This window comes from Dreissena polymorpha, chromosome 2 (genome assembly GCF_020536995.1).
Source record: "Dreissena polymorpha isolate Duluth1 chromosome 2, UMN_Dpol_1.0, whole genome shotgun sequence".
Lineage (NCBI taxonomy): Eukaryota > Metazoa > Mollusca > Bivalvia > Myida > Dreissenidae > Dreissena > Dreissena polymorpha.
Genome location: NC_068356.1, coordinates 121373671 through 121394329, shown reverse-complemented (window position 1 = coordinate 121394329; position 20659 = coordinate 121373671). Strand labels below are relative to the sequence as shown.

The window sequence follows — 20659 nt, the reverse complement described above, 5'->3', positions numbered from 1 at the left end:
TTCATGTCAAGTTTGAAGACTCTATGTCCAAGCATACCAAAGTTATAACAATTTTAACATTTTAACATTTAAGGTCACAGTGACCTTGACCTTCAAATGAATGACATTGAAATGACCAGTGGTCATCTTCTAGTACTGGCCAATCTTTATTTCAAGTTTGAAGACTCTAGGTACAAGCATACCAAAGTTATAACATGAAATAAGAACTTTAACATTTTTACATTCAAGGTCACAGTGACCTTGACCTTCAAATGAATGACCTTGAAATGTCCAGTGGTTACTTACTAGTTCTGGCCAACCTTCATGTCAAGTTTCAAGACTCTAGGTCCAAGCATACCAAAGTTATAACAACTTTAACATTTTTACATTCAAGGTCACAGTGACCTTGACCTTCAAATGAATGACCTTGAAATGTCCAGTGGTTACTTACTAGTTCTGGCCAACCTTCATGTCAAGTTTCAAGACTCTAGGTCCAAGCATACCAAAGTTATAACAACTTTAACATTTTTATATTGAAGGTCACAGTGACCTTCACCTTCAAATGAATGACCTTGAAATGACCAGTGGTCATCTGTTAATCCTGGCCAACCTTCATGTCAAGTTTGAAGACTCTAGGTCCAAGCATACCAAAGTTATACCATGAAATAAGAACTTTAACATTTTTACATTCAAGGTCACAGTGACCTTGACCTTCAAATGAATGACCTTGAAATGACCAGTGGTTACTAACTAGTTATGGCCAACCTTCATGTCAAGTTTCAAGACTCTAGGTCCAAGCATACCAAAGTTATAACAACTTTAACATTTTTTATATTGAAGGTCACAGTGACCTTGACCTTCAAATGAATGACCTTGAAATGACCAGTGGTCATCTGTTAATCCTGGCCAACCTTCATGTCAAGTTTGAAGACTCTAGGTCCAAGCATACCAAAGTTATACCATGAAATAAGAACTTTAACATTTTCGAGCACGCCGCCACCCCGCCCGCCCGCCCGCCCCCCCCCGCCCGCCCGACAACATCAATCTATAAGCCGAGATTTTTTCGAAAAAAATCCGGCTAAAAATTGAACAGACAAAATTTGCTCAATCAATGGATGGACAACTTTGTAAGTCAACATTGCACCATAATCATCATCACTCAAATGGACTTGTGACAGTGTTGCTTTAACTTTAGTCTGCTTTAATAGAAAAAGAAAACAACAGCAATGCAAGTAAATAACTTCCAACAGAACCCAACTTCCTTTTACTTACTGTTTTTATAAACTGCAATTTCTAAATATCTTTGTGAAAGGCCACATAAACAATCAAAAGAACTGACAGTACTGATGTGACGATGCTTTTGAAGAGGATGAATATAAAAGCATCAATTTAAGTTTAACATCAGCAAAATTGTGTATGTGGGTACGAAAATTTTGGGTACAAAACAAAAATGGGTACGAAAATTGTGGGTTTAAAAATTATGCCAAAATAAATTGGGTAAACAAAAATTTGGGTATGAAAAAAAAATTGTGTAGGAAAAAAAATTCTGTTGGAAAAAAATTTGGGTACGAAAACAAAATTGGGTACGAACAATTTTGGGTAAGAATTTTTTTTTGGTGGTACGGGGAAGTAGTACCCGTGGGGAACTTGACCCATTCAGTGAAACTGGGAGGCGGGTTACATTCTCGATCAAATATAACAAGAAATATATTTAACAAGACTATTGCCAAGCAATAAAAGTCCCCTACCGGCTCCACCATTGTCAGAAATTCCACCATTGTCAGATTTTTTTTATTTGTTGCCATAGTAACCAGAATCTTTGACGTAGGAACAAAATTAAATGACGTACATAATGTCCATATTGCCATCTATCCACGTTGCAAGTTTCATGAAAAAATATTAAGAACTTTTAAAGTTATCGCAGGATCCAGAAAACCACCACTTGCAGCAGTATTTCTAGTCTATTTGTTGCCATGGCAACCATAATTTTAGACCTAGGAACAAAATGAAATGACGTGCATAATGTCCATATTTCCATATATCCATGTTTCAAGTTTCATGAAAAAATATTAAGAACTTTCAAAGTTATCGCAGGATCCAGAAAAAAAACACCATTTTCAGCAGTATTTCTAGTCTATGTGTTGCCATAGCAACCAGAATTCTTGACGTAGGAACAAAATGAAATGACGTGCATAATGTCCATATTGCCATCAATCCATGTTTAAAGTGTCATGAAAAAATATGAGGAACTTTCTAAGTTATTGCAGGATCCACAAAAGTGTGACGGACAGACAGACAGACTGACAGATGGAGCGCAATACAGGAGTCCCCTCCTGTGAAACCAGTAGGGGACTAAAAAGATATTCGACGTGTATTTTCTGTACCACTTATCTTAAAAACATTCTGCTACAGTAAAACGTTTGTGGGTTATAACATTACGTTTCAGCAGATATATTCAAAACTTGACATGATCTTTAATTACACCATGCTCTTTAATTTCACATGTATATCATACCAAACTTTATTTTTCATTGTTTTCTTTCCTAAGTTAATGATGTCATGTGTACGGACGTGATTTCACATAATTTTTCTCTTTTGATTATTGTTTTTTCTCTTATTGAATAAGCTTGGGCATGTTTGTTCGTTCAGTACGGCAATAATTTCATGATGATTCCCGAAAGTAGGTATGAGCACATAGTCGTAAGAGTACTTGAATATGTGAGTTCGCCCATGAACACATGATAAGATTGACTTAATATCCTTGATATGACCTTATATGTGTTTAAAACAGCAAACAATATCCAACAAACAAATGAATATCAAACATACATGTAGTATGTGCACTGATGTGGCCCTGTAATTTCTGTTTGAAAAGTTTATTAAATATGCAAAATGAGAAAGCACGCATAAGAGCGAGTTTCATAGATATTATACGGCTATTATGCTGTTTATATACCATACTTGCTACAACGTTTACAAATGGCAGGTTTGAAATAATTTGTTTTCTTTACACTCATTATCGCGTTAAACGTAAATTATACACAGTAAGTTTAATTTGCAATTTATTTACAGAATCACTGCAAATGTCAAATACAAAACAGAAAATGCATAGTTGTTTCATTGATCTATAAACATATAATGGATTGAAATAACTGATTTAAAATTAACATTTTCAAATCTTTTTCCCAGAATATGCTGTGCTATTTATAGCTGAGCTTCTTTTACCTTTATCAATGATAATCAGCGAGGCATGCAGATTAGAAAAATCGGGCTATCTCAATCGGACTGGCTCGGTCTTTTACATAGGTCGCCATTGTGAAGAATTTTTTCATGGTATGACAACTTAGACGAGCTGCTTTGCAGCATCGTCAAAAACACTAAAAATCCTACAGGAATTAACTCCACAGAAGCACTACCCACTACTTTTTGCAGAATGCAACGCAAAAAAGAACCTCCCAACTATCCTTCACTTGACCACTTTCATTTACACAATTCCTCTTAAATCTACACCAAACATACAATTAATATGAACATAGCAGCACTTTTGCTGACCCATGAAACAAAACTCCAAATAGAGCTGCCATTAAGCTTGACATGCAAACATTAGGGTAAAAAATAAAACACTAGCTATAGTTGCCAACCCAAAACGGGACTTTCACAAAGAAGAGATTTCCTTTTGAAGAAAAATACCATTACAGCCTAAAGTGTCACACCTGATTAGCCTGTGCAGACTTCACAGGCTAATCTAGGATGTCACTTCAAGCACAGGCTTAAAAAAACAGTTTTCCCAGCACAAGGCTCAATTTCTTTCCTAAACTTACTGGCCCTGTAGACGGCAACCCTGTCTATGCCCTTGTCTTCCTCCTTGATAAAGTTCACCAGGTCCTTCACCGTATGGGACACAGGCTTGAGAACGATTTCACATGACTCCTTACGCGAAGGCAAAGGCACTGCAAACACTGACAATCCATGACGGTACTTCACTGACACATCTGAAAAAGACAGGAAACACAAATCAGGGCTGTTTTCCATCTCTTTTGGATAGGGCCGTTTTCACTTCTTTTGGGGTAAAATAACATTTGAAAAAGTGTAATAATCTGTTCAAGCTGCTAAACCAGCAGGACTACATGCTCACCAAATCAGATGGCTGTAACTTACTGTTTCTCATTTGTTTCAGTCACTCTCCGCAAAACATTGTAATGCAAAAAAAACATGCTGTCAATGTAAATATTATTCTGCTGCATAAACAAATCTGCTGGTTTGGGTAACATATTGTAGCATTATAACAAATACATGTAGTACGAATAACTAATTATGCAGAATGGTATTTCATTTATCATATTTGCACGGAGTAAAATCCTGCCGTTTTTTAACCGCTGATAGATGATTTTAATAGGAAGAGAATTAAAATGTATGATATCATAGAGAACAAGATGTGGTACACGGTCTTCATTGAATATTAAATTCAAAAGAAAGTAAAGCAAGAGCTTTGTCACAGACAAAACTAACCTATCAGGTAAATGCTGTCAGAGAAAGAACAGGATCATTATTTAGTATCTTAAACCAAGCTTTAGTACTAGTAAGTCATGGCAGGATGAAGTTCTTAATTATTTCTGTAACCCTAGCAACAACAACTTTTGTCTGAAAAAAAAAGAATAAATACATTTTCTTTTATGGCCCTCTATTTTTATATCAAATTCCATCAACCCAGCTTACATGTAAGTACTTTTTGAGTTGTCAAAAACAACAACAACAAAAGAAACCATAATTTTCATCTGAAATAAAAAATCAAATAACAAGCATATTCCCCAGTTTCATCAAACATCCTTAACTTATTTTTTATTTATTGCAGTATCAAGATTCAGACAGACAGACTGATGAACAAAGGGTAAACCTATAGTTTCCTCCTATAACACCATTGGGGGTTTAATAAAAGGCAAGTAAATATTAAAAAGATGTATAGATCTATCACCAGAAATACACTTGTGCTTCTAAAGTGCTAGTTCTAAAACGTGCCTTTCAATAAAATACAATTAAAAAAAATAGCTTATTTGTCAATACTGGTTAATTGATACTGTTTAAACCATTATTCCAAAGCGAAAGAGCTTTACAGCAGTACAAGTATTGTGCATTAATCTGACACTTTTTCTTGAAATCATGTAACATTATATTTCTGGCATGTTTAAAACCACATCACATGGAAGTGCTTCACATATAACAAATGTGAAGCAAATTGTCAACTAATGATCGGATATATTTTCTGCACGCAAACTGCTGCCTTGGAAATATTGAATTTCTCTGTTCCATAATCTCTGAATCACATAAATCATTAAGCTAGTATTCTTTCATAAGTATAGTAACATATTCTAGAATAGTATTCCACACTGTGTGAATTCCTTTCGTTAAGGCCTAAGCCAACAGCTATATAAATTAATAAGGTGTCATTGTTCAACAGATGCATGCAAACAATACATGTAGCCCAACAAAAACAAGGTGCATTGACATCAGACACTTAATTTTCAAAACGTGATAATTTTGCTATACAATACATTGATTGCACCACTCATTTTCATAGATTTTTTTTTCTCTTTTATGTGCACATAACACTGACTAACCTCTCAGGGTCTCAGGATGTATAGAACAGTAAGCATGCTGTTATACCACTGACATATCTGGACCTAAAATACAATGTACCTACTGGCTATGTAAATTATCCAACAGAGACCTGTGAATCATGATACATCTGAAACATCTTCACAGTGCAATCAAATAAATGTCCATAATTACAGCCATTTGATAGCTTGAGCGTTCCTTAATTTAGGGATGTATATCAATGAGCTTTCTGGTGCTTTGAACAGTTTGCCTATGCCAATAATGCAATACAGTCCCTATGAGACTATCAAGTGCTCATAGTTATGCCCATACCCATATATTATCCTCTTAGTATAAGAGATGAGCAGAAACATATAATATTCTGTCTCATTAAGTAAAATTCATAAACTTGCATTACAATGTTTGTTTAATGTTTGTATAATATTTGTTTCAGTACTTGAAATTTTTCAGGCACAGCCTCTGGCTAAGCCACTTTGCTTTCACTTTTGAATGGTATTGACCAAGTTGAAAGCTTTCCATTATCTAATATCGACATGTTCATAGATGGGTGACTGAATATTTTCAATAGCTACCAGATATGGACATGAGGTGTAAAAATGAAGTTAATTGATAATGAAATGGTTGATAAGAATATATCCACACACAAACTTAACATTATTAAAGTTATGGATCAAATCTTTTTTATAATTCATAATGATTAGTTTTCCTTTGAAGACTGCAATATTCTGTGAGCGCTTATTTTTATTAAACTGCTTAAGGGACCATAGATATTAATATCTATTGATTTACCCAGATGATAATTTTCAAGTATAATGATCAACCTGAGGGACTCAGAAATGGACAGAAATATTGATCAGTGATTATTTTACTGTATCATGTGAAGGTGTTTTATAAACTGTGTTCTTTATCTGGCAAATGTATACACAGTTGCTTTACAATTGCTTTTTTCAGCAAACACTTTCACATTTTATGCAGCAATTGTTTATACTGCAAAACTGTGTGTTTAATGGTGACAGCTTTATTTTGCACGACTGTTTTTACACTGACATTGAGTGCTACAAAACTGCTTGTGTCTTATATGTGCTATCCTGGGCCCATATTCACCAACCCATTCTTAGACTTAAGAATAAAGAATAGACCTGAAACCAAGAAAAATGCGTTAAGTGTTTGAATATATACAGGCCAACAATGGTGATAGAGTCATTATCAAAATGTTCTCCATGAAGAATGATATTGATAGAGGTGTTTAATGCCAAGTTTGACTAAAAATTTAAGGAATTCTTCAATACATCGATTTAAAGAATATACTTTATTCGTAGACTTAAGTCTAAGAATTGTTTAAGAATATGGGCCCTGTAATGTATAAGCAATTGGCAATGTCTTTAAACAGGCTAGCAAATGGCAATAAGTATTTCTATTTTTACATTAATTGCTGAAAGTTGTATGCTTCAAAATTGCTGTGTTTTATGTTTCAGAACTTCTACATTCAAAAGTTCAGCCAAAAAGTTGTGTGTACATGCAGTTCATGACTTACCATGGTATGAAAATGCAGTTCATGACTTACCAGAGTATGAATATGCAGTTCATGACTTACCAGAGTATGAACATGAATTTCATGACTTACCAGAGTATGAACATGCAGTTCATGACCTACCATAGTATGAACATGCAGTTCATGACCTACCATAGTATGAACATGCAGTTCATGACTTACAAGAGTATATACATGTAGTTCATGACTTACCAGAGTATGAACATGCAGTTCATGACTTACCAGAGTATGAACATGCAGTTCATAACTAACCAGAGTATGAACATGCAGTTCATGACTTACCAGAGTATGAACATGCAGTTCATGACCTACCATATTATGAACATGCAGTTCATGACTTACCAGAGTATGAACATGCAGTTCATGACTTACCAGAGTATGAACATGCCGTTCATGACTAACCAGAGTATGAACATGCAGTTCATTACTTACCAGAGTATGAAGATGCAGTTCATGACTTACCAGAGTATGAACAGGCAGTTTATGACTTAACACTACGTGACCCGTGATTTTTGCCGCAATTCTCGCATCACCGCAATCGATGCAACGTGACAAATCGCGGTGTTTCCGAGCGACAAGAAAATTTGGGTGATGTCTCGGCGACCGTTGCGCGATGTATCTCGCTGTTGCGCAATCAGCGCGAATCAGCGCAAATCACCGGGTACCGCCGTGATTCCCCTTTTTAAGCGATTAAAGTTGAGGGTTACACTACATTACATGTAACATATATGTATACACATACATTATACATTGCAATAATAAAGCTTTTGTCGTTGTTGTATACAATGGGCGTATTAGCTTAAATACTCCTGTTCCGACATGAACTTGATGAAGTAATGTCGGAAGCTTTAACGGCTCCAAATTAATATAACAGTGCAGAATGATCATGCAATAATTATTGAACATAACATGTAAACATTATTTAACTAATTGCATTAGCAGAATGTTTATTAACACTTACAATCAATTATATTCCAGGCCCGAATACACTACCATTGTTCAAATTCCATATTGTTGCCATATACATGTAGCGTAGCATTGTGTAAATTGAAAGTTGCATAGTGTTTCGTCATTGGTCGGTTATAAATACCTTGTTTCTCTATACATGGTATTTGATTTAGACGAAACTAATAATTTGGTAATTTACGAGAAATATGATATAAGTCTTCCTTTTAAACTTTGATCTTACCGTGTGTGTTTATTGACATTATTAATTATGTTAATACTTATTTTTGCATTTCATTAAGAATTATAACGTGTAGCCCTTTTGTTAACAGTGTTTAGCAACATATTCGCGCCTTAAGGCACGGAAAATTGTTTAAGTAACACTTTCATTTAAAGTTTAAATGTAATCGGTAGATTATGTCTAATTATTTGGACTAGATTATGCTTTACTTATTTATTTTCTGTTTCAGGCTCCAATGCGGATAACTCGTGTTACTCGCGTTACTTTCCGAGCATTGTACATACATTTGCAATGCTTGATAAGCCGGAAATCGGAAATACATTACTGTTCTATTTTTAAGTACATGTTATTATGATATCGTGTTATACATTATGTTGTTATTACATCATTGCCTATATATTAAAGCCATTAAACATTGTGTTTGTTTTGCTGAAAAAAAACGAGTATATCAACGTAGCACTAAGCATTCGCAAAGTATGATGATGTATAATGTACATGCATTTCTCTGGGTTTTCACGTCCAAAACAAAAAACCCTCAACATTATTTATTGTGTGCTGTCCAGCGGGTGATAGTGTTTATTCAAGTGTCTAATTGGCACTCTTTGTACGTGTTCAAACTGTGAAAAGATGTGACAATCACAGAAACAACAAGATGGCGCTGCCAATTAAGTGCGATAATGGATCAAAGGGAATTGACAAAAATAACAGTTTGTATATATTTTTCGGCGTTTACTCAGATGGTCTCTCACAACAAAAAAACTGTACACGTCAAGGTATTATGTTTTACTTCGCTCAGTAACGATACGGATACGGCGTGTTTGATTTGATATGCTTTAAAAAGAAATATCCAATTTTTGGCGATATAACTGTTTTAATACCAAAGAAACATTTAACCGAAATCAACAGAATTCAATGTTCTCTGCGCTACGCAGTTTGTAAAAAAAATCAATACTTGCACACTCTTTACCTTGACCTTGTACATTGCCGCATAATTTTCGCGCTCTTTTGTCGGGAAATATACATGATGGGTATATTGGAAGCATTTGTGAACGTCGTGCTAACATTAAAACATCGGAAGTGTGTTTCGGATTATAAATTATTATTCTCATTTGGGAATTTAACGGAACATTAATTCTTATGGTATAATTGTTTTGAATTGTATATTAATTTGTTACAAAGCTTTAGGTGTCGAAAAAATGTTTTGATAATATTATGCATTAATAGCACAATTTCCAGGAGGAAAACGTTTTTTACATGAAGGCGTTTGACGCAATTAAACGTTTTTTATAAGATCGTATTGCATTCAATCTAAATTCTCAAACATATTTACCAACATAAATGTTTAAGATTATTTTTCGGAAGTGATGTTGCAATTATGTTGGATTATTTGATAATTGTGAACATTAGAAAAGCGTTAGAAAAGCGTTATGTATACAGTTATCGATAGGATTCGGTTTATATGCATGAATTGGCGAATCATCGATGTCAACGATATCAACTGCTATCACGGCGAATTGCGGCGAATTGCAGCGAATCACCACAACATTGAGGGGATTTAGCGCGAAGATTATCATGCTCTCGCGCGACATCGGAGTGACGAGTCACGTGAAATCGCGGTGATTTTCCACCCAAAAAGCAAAATGCCCGCCTTGACTTAGCAAATTAGGCAAAAATCACGGGTCGCGTAGTGTACCAGAGTATGAAGATGCAGTTCATGACTTACCAGAGTATGAACATGCAGTTCATGACTTACCACAGTATGAAGATGCAGTTCATGACTTACCAGAGTACAAAGATGCAGTTTATGACTAACCCGAGTATGAACATGCAGTACATGACTTAACAAGGGTATGAACACGCAGTACATGACTTACCAGAGTATGGACATGCATTACATGACTTACCAGAGTATGAATATGCAGTACATGACTTACCAGAGTGTGAACATGCAATTCATGACTTACCAGAGTATGTACATGCAGTTCATGACTTACCAGAGTGTGAACATGCAGTTCATGACTTACCAGAGTGTGATCAGGCAGTTCATGACTTACCAGAGTGTAGAACAGCAGAAGATGAGAATGCCACACAGGGACAAAATGTCAACTGGTTTGGTAGTGAGGACAACTGAAATTAGAGAACATCTATAAAACACTCTGTAATAAACAAAAAATCTCTTTATAATGTTCCTACTTTTTCAGCCATAACATATGTAAAACTAGAACTGTCACTGTGTTGCCTGAAATATCTCCCCCATATGTCATAGGCAGATCAGTTTTTAGAACTTTTTTTTCAACTATGCCTTAACATCGCCTTGAATACCATAAAAAGTTGTGTATAAGGCGCACTTTTTTACCCCAAAATTTCATTTTAAAAACTGTATGCAGGTTATGCACAACTACAGCCATGCCAAGACATTTTTTCCCGGTCAGTTACCCAGTTGCGGTAATTCGCATCATTTCTGTTCCTTGGTGTTTTAACTGTAACTATGTTAATAATAGTGTTATATTTACGATCTGAATAAGATGGACAAACATTATAAAGTTAACATAAATATTGTCTATCTTTTTCAGGTCTGTACAGAGCACTGAAATCAAATAAATTTGAAGAAGAGAATGAAAAACAAGGAAGCCATGATATCGGCAATGTAAATAAAACGCGCGGTTGTGAATTAGTCATGCATGAATAACCACGTGAAAATACCAATCGATAATGTCAGTTTCTTAGTTATAACTAATCCATCCGTTATGTGTACTCCTCCACGATAAAATCGTAGACAGTTACTTCGGAGACATACGATGAAAACCTTGATGGTATCCTTGTGGAAAGAGTGCATTTCATGCTTAATTCATTTAAATCCAAACATTAATTTTTATGCATAATATGATTTAAAAAAAAAACACACAAAAACTAGTTGTATCGTTATCGTCTTTAAAATAATTAATAATTGAAGAAATAAAAGAACACGTAAGATCGGCAATGTAAATATAACGATTTTCAGTTAGCCTGTGGTACAGAATTTCGCCAAGCAAAGTTGCAGCTGCAGTATCTATGGAGCTACGGGCTATGTCTAAAAGAAGAGCTGCTTTTACTTACGGTATACCCCGCACTACACTGATAGACAAGTTGAGCAGGAAGGCGCCACTTGGATCTTATCCAGGTAAACCTTGCGTATTGACAAAGTCCAAGGAGTTAGTTCTGCTTGACAACATGAAAATGATGGCTTCTATTCGATAACCTTTGAAGCGCCATGACCTTACTATTGTCGAGATAAAGAAAGTCCTTGAAGCAGATGGTAGGTCTACCCCATTCAAAGACAATCTTCCTGGTAAACACTGGTACATGTACCAAGGCTTTATCAAAAGGCACCCAGATATTACTGAACCGAAGGCTATGGCATTGGGGCATGATACAATTTGTACAGTGCGCAGGTGAGCCAAACACTTGATTGAAAATGCACTATGATCCATCATTAAAATGGATAATAAAAACAAACAAACAACTTTTGTTATCATAGAGCATTTCATAAGATAACTTTACTCGCATTCTCCTGAGTATTTCCTAGTGGTTTTATGGGGGGAAATTTTCATGTAATGTAAAAACTTTAGCAAACAGGAGTTAAAGTTCCTATGAGTCTCAACTACATTGAATGAATAATGTGTCCACTTTTGCTGAAACAATGTGGATATGAATATACACTTAAGCACATTTTTCTCACTTTTTCTCTTAAATGTCAAGCTACATGTAGTAAAATTATGATCATATTACCCTTTAGGGATAGTTTCAGTAACTGCATGGGTATTAAGGTGTTAGGCTTAATGTGTTAGGAAAAATATCACAATTTAATGCTCGGGGAACAATGATGTAGAGTCAACACTAGAGGGAATTCAGTCCCAGATTGGATATAGTCTATCCTACTTTGGGATACAATCCACATCATCAGAGCTTTTCTCTTGATTTGGGGAATGGGCATGGCCTTCCATTGTGGGGAAAAAAAATCAACAAAACTGTTAAAGGGGAAAAATTTCCTAAAGTTAGCTTGAAATTTGGGAAAATCCTTTGAAGACATTTTCTTAGGGTATGGGGCCTTTCTCTCAATAGTCGAAGTTGCCTTTATAAGGCCCTTGCTAAAGAAGGAAAAAAGCCCTCTCATAATGGGCACACTGTACATGTCACCACACATATAAATAAGCTTAATTATTCTTGTACATAATTTCATTTCTGTAAAATTCAGAAACATGTCAAACACAAATCAGTGCTTTCCACAGGCAATTTAACGGTCCCTCGCCTGGGCTCTTGAAATTCAAAATCAGAGTACGCAGGGCGCTTGAAATTTTCTGATCAGTGTGTATTTTTCATTACTGCAACTAGGCATTCCTAAGAGCAAAGCGATATCGACTTCGCCGAAAATTGTGAGAGCCGATTTATGATCCTCTGTCAATTACGTCATGTATTTCTTTACCCACCTAAAGCCCAAGGGCGAATCGTCTTTGTAATGGAAAATGGATATTGGCCAACAAGAGCGCACACTTTGAATGAGCAACAACACTCGTAGGCAGTCATACAGGCATTAAGATCATGCAGACAACAAGTGACGTAAATTTCATAAGTGTGTGATTTTATGGCAGTTTATTGGCTTTGTTATCTAACACACTTATCAGTCCCAACAGTGTACACCTCCACGATGAAATCTCGGCCACTTACTTAGAAGACTGATGATGGCAACCGGGTGTAATCCTCGTGGATATTGTGCATTTCATGCATAATATGGTCAAAACATTTATTCGACTGATAATGCGCTTTAACAAATTGTTGTTTAATAAATTACGCACAACTGTAAATGTTTCTTTCGATTCTCAAATGAGCATTATTAAATTTGTAATCCGAAACACGCTTCCGAACTTAAATGCTTACGCGACATTAACCAATTTTAGCGTCAAATAAACATGCAGCTGCTTTATTCTTTGTCTCAATAAAAAAACGCGCACAAATAATGCAGTCATGTAGAACGTCTCATGAAAAGTGTGGGTGTATTTTGTGTTGTATAAAAACGGGAACATAACGTCAGGCGATTTACGCGTGTTCAGTGAAAAAAAACGCCCCCATTGGACGTTATTTCATCACATCTTTAAATAGTAACACATGCCAAAATGTATTTGATACTTAAGAAAAATGGCGAATGTTTGTGTTTTTTGAAATTCTTGATCACTGTAATCGTAAAAATTTACCAGAATTTGCTTTAAAACTGGAATATACTGGATTCTCGGGTAATGAGTAGCGAGGGGAAAAGTAGTAAGTATGCAGTAAAAGATAGAAAGAATGGTTGATACAGATGTATTACGGAATCGATCGAGACGTGATTATGCGTATCTATGCGGGAAAGGGTAAAAACATTTTTTTTAATGTCGTTATCAATGACTTTATTGCTGTTTTTTCTTGAAGAGTCAAAATGCACCAAATAACGTTATTTCACTCTACAATTTAAAGAAAAAATGTATGGAGGGTGCAGCCCTTCCATACCCCCCCCCCTCAACAGCCCCGGGGCTTCTGAAAATAATCCTGTGGAAAGCACTGCAAATCTCAACAAGCACACTGCAACTTATCCCTATTCATACAACTTTACACCATTCAAAAATCGGATGATACCTTTGAAGCAGCTTTCAAATGACCCGGATTATTTGATTGCGCAATAGTATAATGATGGCCAATCTCGGTCCAATTTGCAAGTTTTCTTGGCTTGAAATATTTTTTCTTCACTTTGGCATAAAAGAAAGTGGTGTGCTCTGTAGATGAGGGCGAGCTATACAAGGAAAAATCAGTAAGTACTTTAAGGTCAATATGTTTTTTAAATCATTTAAAACAAAAAATATAATTTAAGCTTCATTTTAGGAAAACAGGGCTTATTGCATATGCATAAATTGTCATCCCAGTACCAGAGACTCTCTTTAAAATTTTTTTATAAAATCAAAAATGTCTTCCTTGATTAGCTTTTGTGCATTGCACAGGCTAATCAGTATGCACAGGCTAATCTTATTAGACATGCATTAAGCCCCATTTTCCCTGAAAGCAGCTAATATGTACAGATTTCAATGATAAACACTAGACTGGCCAATTTCATCAAGTACAAGCTGTTAAACACTTTAAGTCATATAAACCCTCTGCAGTGTACCAGTGGTAATGATCCATCATTAAAATGGATAATAAAAACAAACAAACAACTTTTGTTATCATAGAGCATTTCATAAGATAACTTTACTCGCATTCTCCTGAGTATTTCCTAGTGGTTTTATGGGGGGAAATTTTCATGTAATGTAAAAACTTTAGCAAACAGGAGTTAAAGTTCCTATGAGTCTCAACTACATTGAATGAATAATGTGTCCACTTTTGCTGAAACAATGTGGATATGAATATACACTTAAGCACATTTTTCTCACTTTTTCTCTTAAATGTCAAGCTACATGTAGTAAAATTATGATCATATTACCCTTTAGGGATAGTTTCAGTAACTGCATGGGTATTAAGGTGTTAGGCTTAATGTGTTAGGAAAAATATCACAATTTAATGCTCGGGGAACAATGATGTAGAGTCAACACTAGAGGGAATTCAGTCCCAGATTGGATATAGTCTATCCTACTTTGGGATACAATCCACATCATCAGAGCTTTTCTCTTGATTTGGGGAATGGGCATGGCCTTCCATTGTGGGGAAAAAAAATCAACAAAACTGTTAAAGGGGAAAAATTTCCTAAAGTTAGCTTGAAATTTGGGAAAATCCTTTGAAGACATTTTCTTAGGGTATGGGGCCTTTCTCTCAATAGTCGAAGTTGCCTTTATAAGGCCCTTGCTAAAGAAGGAAAAAAGCCCTCTCATAATGGGCACACTGTACATGTCACCACACATATAAATAAGCTTAATTATTCTTGTACATAATTTCATTTCTGTAAAATTCAGAAACATGTCAAACACAAATCAGTGCTTTCCACAGGCAATTTAACGGTCCCTCGCCTGGGCTCTTGAAATTCAAAATCAGAGTACGCAGGGCGCTTGAAATTTTCTGATCAGTGTGTATTTTTCATTACTGCAACTAGGCATTCCTAAGAGCAAAGCGATATCGACTTCGCCGAAAATTGTGAGAGCCGATTTATGATCCTCTGTCAATTACGTCATGTATTTCTTTACCCACCTAAAGCCCAAGGGCGAATCGTCTTTGTAATGGAAAATGGATATTGGCCAACAAGAGCGCACACTTTGAATGAGCAACAACACTCGTAGGCAGTCATACAGGCATTAAGATCATGCAGACAACAAGTGACGTAAATTTCATAAGTGTGTGATTTTATGGCAGTTTATTGGCTTTGTTATCTAACACACTTATCAGTCCCAACAGTGTACACCTCCACGATGAAATCTCGGCCACTTACTTAGAAGACTGATGATGGCAACCGGGTGTAATCCTCGTGGATATTGTGCATTTCATGCATAATATGGTCAAAACATTTATTCGACTGATAATGCGCTTTAACAAATTGTTGTTTAATAAATTACGCACAACTGTAAATGTTTCTTTCGATTCTCAAATGAGCATTATTAAATTTGTAATCCGAAACACGCTTCCGAACTTAAATGCTTACGCGACATTAACCAATTTTAGCGTCAAATAAACATGCAGCTGCTTTATTCTTTGTCTCAATAAAAAAACGCGCACAAATAATGCAGTCATGTAGAACGTCTCATGAAAAGTGTGGGTGTATTTTGTGTTGTATAAAAACGGGAACATAACGTCAGGCGATTTACGCGTGTTCAGTGAAAAAAAAACGCCCCCATTGGACGTTATTTCATCACATCTTTAAATAGTAACACATGCCAAAATGTATTTGATACTTAAGAAAAATGGCGAATGTTTGTGTTTTTTGAAATTCTTGATCACTGTAATCGTAAAAATTTACCAGAATTTGCTTTAAAACTGGAATATACTGGATTCTCGGGTAATGAGTAGCGAGGGGAAAAGTAGTAAGTATGCAGTAAAAGATAGAAAGAATGGTTGATACAGATGTATTACGGAATCGATCGAGACGTGATTATGCGTATCTATGCGGGAAAGGGTAAAAACATTTTTTTTAATGTCGTTATCAATGACTTTATTGCTGTTTTTTCTTGAAGAGTCAAAATGCACCAAATAACGTTATTTCACTCTACAATTTAAAGAAAAAATGTATGGAGGGTGCAGCCCTTCCATACCCCCCCCCCCTCAACAGCCCCGGGGCTTCTGAAAATAATCCTGTGGAAAGCACTGCAAATCTCAACAAGCACACTGCAACTTATCCCTATTCATACAACTTTACACCATTCAAAAATCGGATGATACCTTTGAAGCAGCTTTCAAATGACCCGGATTATTTGATTGCGCAATAGTATAATGATGGCCAATCTCGGTCCAATTTGCAAGTTTTCTTGGCTTGAAATATTTTTTCTTCACTTTGGCATAAAAGAAAGTGGTGTGCTCTGTAGATGAGGGCGAGCTATACAAGGAAAAATCAGTAAGTACTTTAAGGTCAATATGTTTTTTAAATCATTTAAAACAAAAAATATAATTTAAGCTTCATTTTAGGAAAACAGGGCTTATTGCATATGCATAAATTGTCATCCCAGTACCAGAGACTCTCTTTAAAATTTTTTTATAAAATCAAAAATGTCTTCCTTGATTAGCTTTTGTGCATTGCACAGGCTAATCAGTATGCACAGGCTAATCTTATTAGACATGCATTAAGCCCCATTTTCCCTGAAAGCAGCTAATATGTACAGATTTCAATGATAAACACTAGACTGGCCAATTTCATCAAGTACAAGCTGTTAAACACTTTAAGTCATATAAACCCTCTGCAGTGTACCAGTGGTGAACTATAAACAGGCAAATGTGGTGGTTATCTTTCCTAGCAGATGCTCATAGCATGTGTTGTCTGCTGCAACAGGCAGTGGTTGTCTTTCCATACCATAGCTAAGGCTTCTAAGCACATACTGATTTGCAAAATATGGTCTGTAACATTAGTGTGAGCTAACACACACTAACCATGCAACCAAAACAGGACAGGGTTAACTTGGGATTTATCAAATGTCCTCCCACACACTCCAACAATTTAAACCTGAAGGTGTAACACATTTAATGGATCAGATATCCCACGAGTAAACAATGCATACAATTTAAATGTAAACCTGACACTGCCACTAACTTATAATACCAGTGGCTAGTGATGTCAATGTAAAATGTGTTACAGGTTTAAACGAGAGCGCCGATGGCGCTGAAAGCATAGTTGCAAGATACAGGGAAGTTGCTGCTGAAGTAAATGTTTAGGTCAAAATATACTAAATAGTTTCCTTATATGTTTCGATGTAAAAGCGACAACTTTGAGCGAAAATAAATACAACATTTTGCACATAGAGACCCCCATAACCATACCTTTTCTTGACGGGCATTCTTAGCTGAATCGATTTAAGCAATAAAAAAGATATGTCATGTTCAAACCAAAAACAAAATTCGACTCAAATCAAAATCGACTGTTTTTGCGCCTTTTTCGGCCGTTTTCTAGTGGATTGTAACCTTTTGCAGTGCCATTTTTTACTTTAATCTCCAACTTTATCCTATTTCAGGGATTAAGTAGTGAACACCTATGCTTACCCTATCAATATCTCCAAACGATAAAACCAGAACAAAGTGTATAACATGCCTTCGAGGAAAATATGATGATTTGTTTAGAAAGTACAGCCCTTCATGACTCGATTATTTAGTATATTGTAGCCTTAACGATTGCTGACATCACGAGTCGCCCCCCTTGTTAACAAAATGCTCTATTTTTAGAAACGGGAATTCCAAATAGTGACGAATGTGAATGGTTACAAAATAACATATCTATGAAAATAAATACGTAGAATTACATTATTTCACGCATACCATTATGCAACCATCCGTTTTCTTTTCCGACTTGATACATATACAGCTTTCCATTTAATATTTTACAGACACAGCACTCGTCCAGAATTCGCGCGAATCCATTAAATCCGATGCCACATTTAAACCGTTAACTCTACTCGTAACGTAAATTTCTGGCTCAAAGTAAATCATTTTAACTTCAATTAACACATCTCTATTACTTTTAAACTCTACTTCATCAAATCCATAGAAAGGCACGTCAGAATCCATGTCATAAATCAGAAAACATTCATCGTACTCCGCCATTTTTTACACATTTTCAAAGAATAAAAGTGCTTTATGCCCCACTTCCTGCTGAGAATATGTTTTAATTTCTATTTATAATTAACCGATGAAATGTAACATATACTTTTACCAGGGCCTTATTAATTCAGTTATGTAAACATTTGACCTCTCACAGAACAGTAAACGAAGGAAATAGAAATTGGGATCCCATATAAATTAGGTGTGAGGTCACTATCAACAAGAACAGAATTGTTTTACGAACGAAATTTGTTTTAGGTTATAAGATTTTTTGACATAAAACAGTCTTAGAAAAATTCACTTAAAACGGTGTCAGCAATATTCTTGGAAGAAAACGTTAGAAAAACGTTTCCCCAAAAAAAATTGTAAGAATTACCATATGCTAAATTAAATAGATATTTCGTCTGATTTTTGATCAGGTAAGGCTTCATAATGGACAACCTATGTATGTGGATTTTCAAAATGTGGTATATACCATAAGCATAGGTGCAAGCACCTATGCTAAAAACAACAACACAAAACACCTTATAGTCATAAATACTCAGCAAGTAAAGTGTCATTTTGATATTGTCACATATTTTCAGGACCTGTTGAAATTGTCAACAATGTTGAAACAAGTTGATGAGTTAATTTAACAGTGTTGTAAAATTCATACCTCTAATAATTACGCTACATTTTAATCACAAGAAAGTGACAACAATGTTTAAACATCAACTTGTGCGATTTTGAATGTTTTTGTTTAACTTAAGGGATTATGTTTAGGTTTAACTTGTGGTTAAGTATGAAAGTGCAGGTTTTTTTAAATCAACTTTTTTCATTCTATTGCCTGTCATTTTATTTTACATGTTATTTTCAAATGAGAACTTAATAAATGGAGAAAATATAAATTGATAATAAAATAAAATGTGTTTTACCTTTTATTTCTGACAGATGATACTCTCAAGCACAGCTTCAGTTAAAAGTGTTTAGTTTAATGAACTCATTTTTTAGTGTTAATAGAAACAGGATTTTGCAGAAAATCAATCACCAGTTTGTGTTAATCAGTGATTTCAATTGAATCAGAATCCTGCATTTTGATGCAAGAAAGTTGCAATTTTATCATTTTTGACTCTCGCAAAAAATTAGCCTTGCATCATTTTGACACATTTGTTATCACAATCCAACTTGAAAAAAAGTACCAGAAATGATATTTAATGGAAATAAAAATGCTCTTGTGAAAATGTTTTATTCATTAGTATAATACATAAGCTATTAAAAAACCTTAAACATGCATTAAAGCGGTTATATACGATTTTGTCAAATATTTATGAATTTATATAAACTGTGTAAAAAACTTATTATATATATTTCAATATAAATTAAAATAAAAGTTAAGAAGAACATGTGTCGAAAAATGCGAAATAAGCAAGATATTTAATTCTGAAATTGAAAACGGCTGTACAGCCGAATTCGCCAGCATGTATACGAGACATGTAGGATGTGCATCTAAACTTAGTTTAACGGTTTATTTGAATTCCTGCAATGATATCTATTCATGCGACACACGAACACTATCTCCGATCCTAATACAAAGACGAATGCTTTGGTTATTGTAAGAAAATATGTACGTCATTATCGGCTCCGGGCGCTAATTTGTCTTTGCTGCATTTAATGAAATTCGGCTGTAATGTTTAATTTTTCTTGCCTATTTTGTGTTATTGTAACATATTTTATCAATATATTACAATTAAACACATATAAAAATCGTATATAACCGCTTTAAGGAACATTTCAAGTTAATTTAGTATTTTAACCATGATCATCTTTATTTTGACCCCTCATAGTTGTGAGACCTTGGGTCATTTTGACTCCTGGTTTTCAAAATCTACCAAAATCCCTGTTAATATGCAACTTATTATTGGTAGATGTTTTATAAAGTTTTCAACATAATTAATAAATTTCCCAATTTGGACGAAAAAGCAGCTAATTTTCCCATTTGACCGGTACCCTTTCTAAAGTGGTGAGGAAAAATGCTGCTTTGGAAAAGCTTGTAAATCAAAGCAATTAATATCATAGGTGAAAACCATAGAGTCCAAACTACAATGCATAATTCCAGAGAGAAA

The 20659-nt window shown here is 35.0% G+C and overlaps 1 protein-coding gene across 1 annotated transcript in view; it reads right to left on the bottom strand.

The window, feature by feature from the left end:
• Positions 1 to 20659, bottom strand: part of LOC127868784 (calcium uniporter protein, mitochondrial-like) — a 64495-nt gene that overhangs the window by 22316 nt on the left and 21520 nt on the right. Inside the window, exons 2-3 of the mRNA XM_052410859.1 lie at positions 10385 to 10457; positions 3801 to 3971 (exon numbers count right to left, since the gene is read on the bottom strand). Coding sequence (XP_052266819.1) covers positions 3801 to 3971; positions 10385 to 10457 — 244 coding nt within the window. The remainder of the gene's footprint in view (positions 1 to 3800; positions 3972 to 10384; positions 10458 to 20659) is intronic.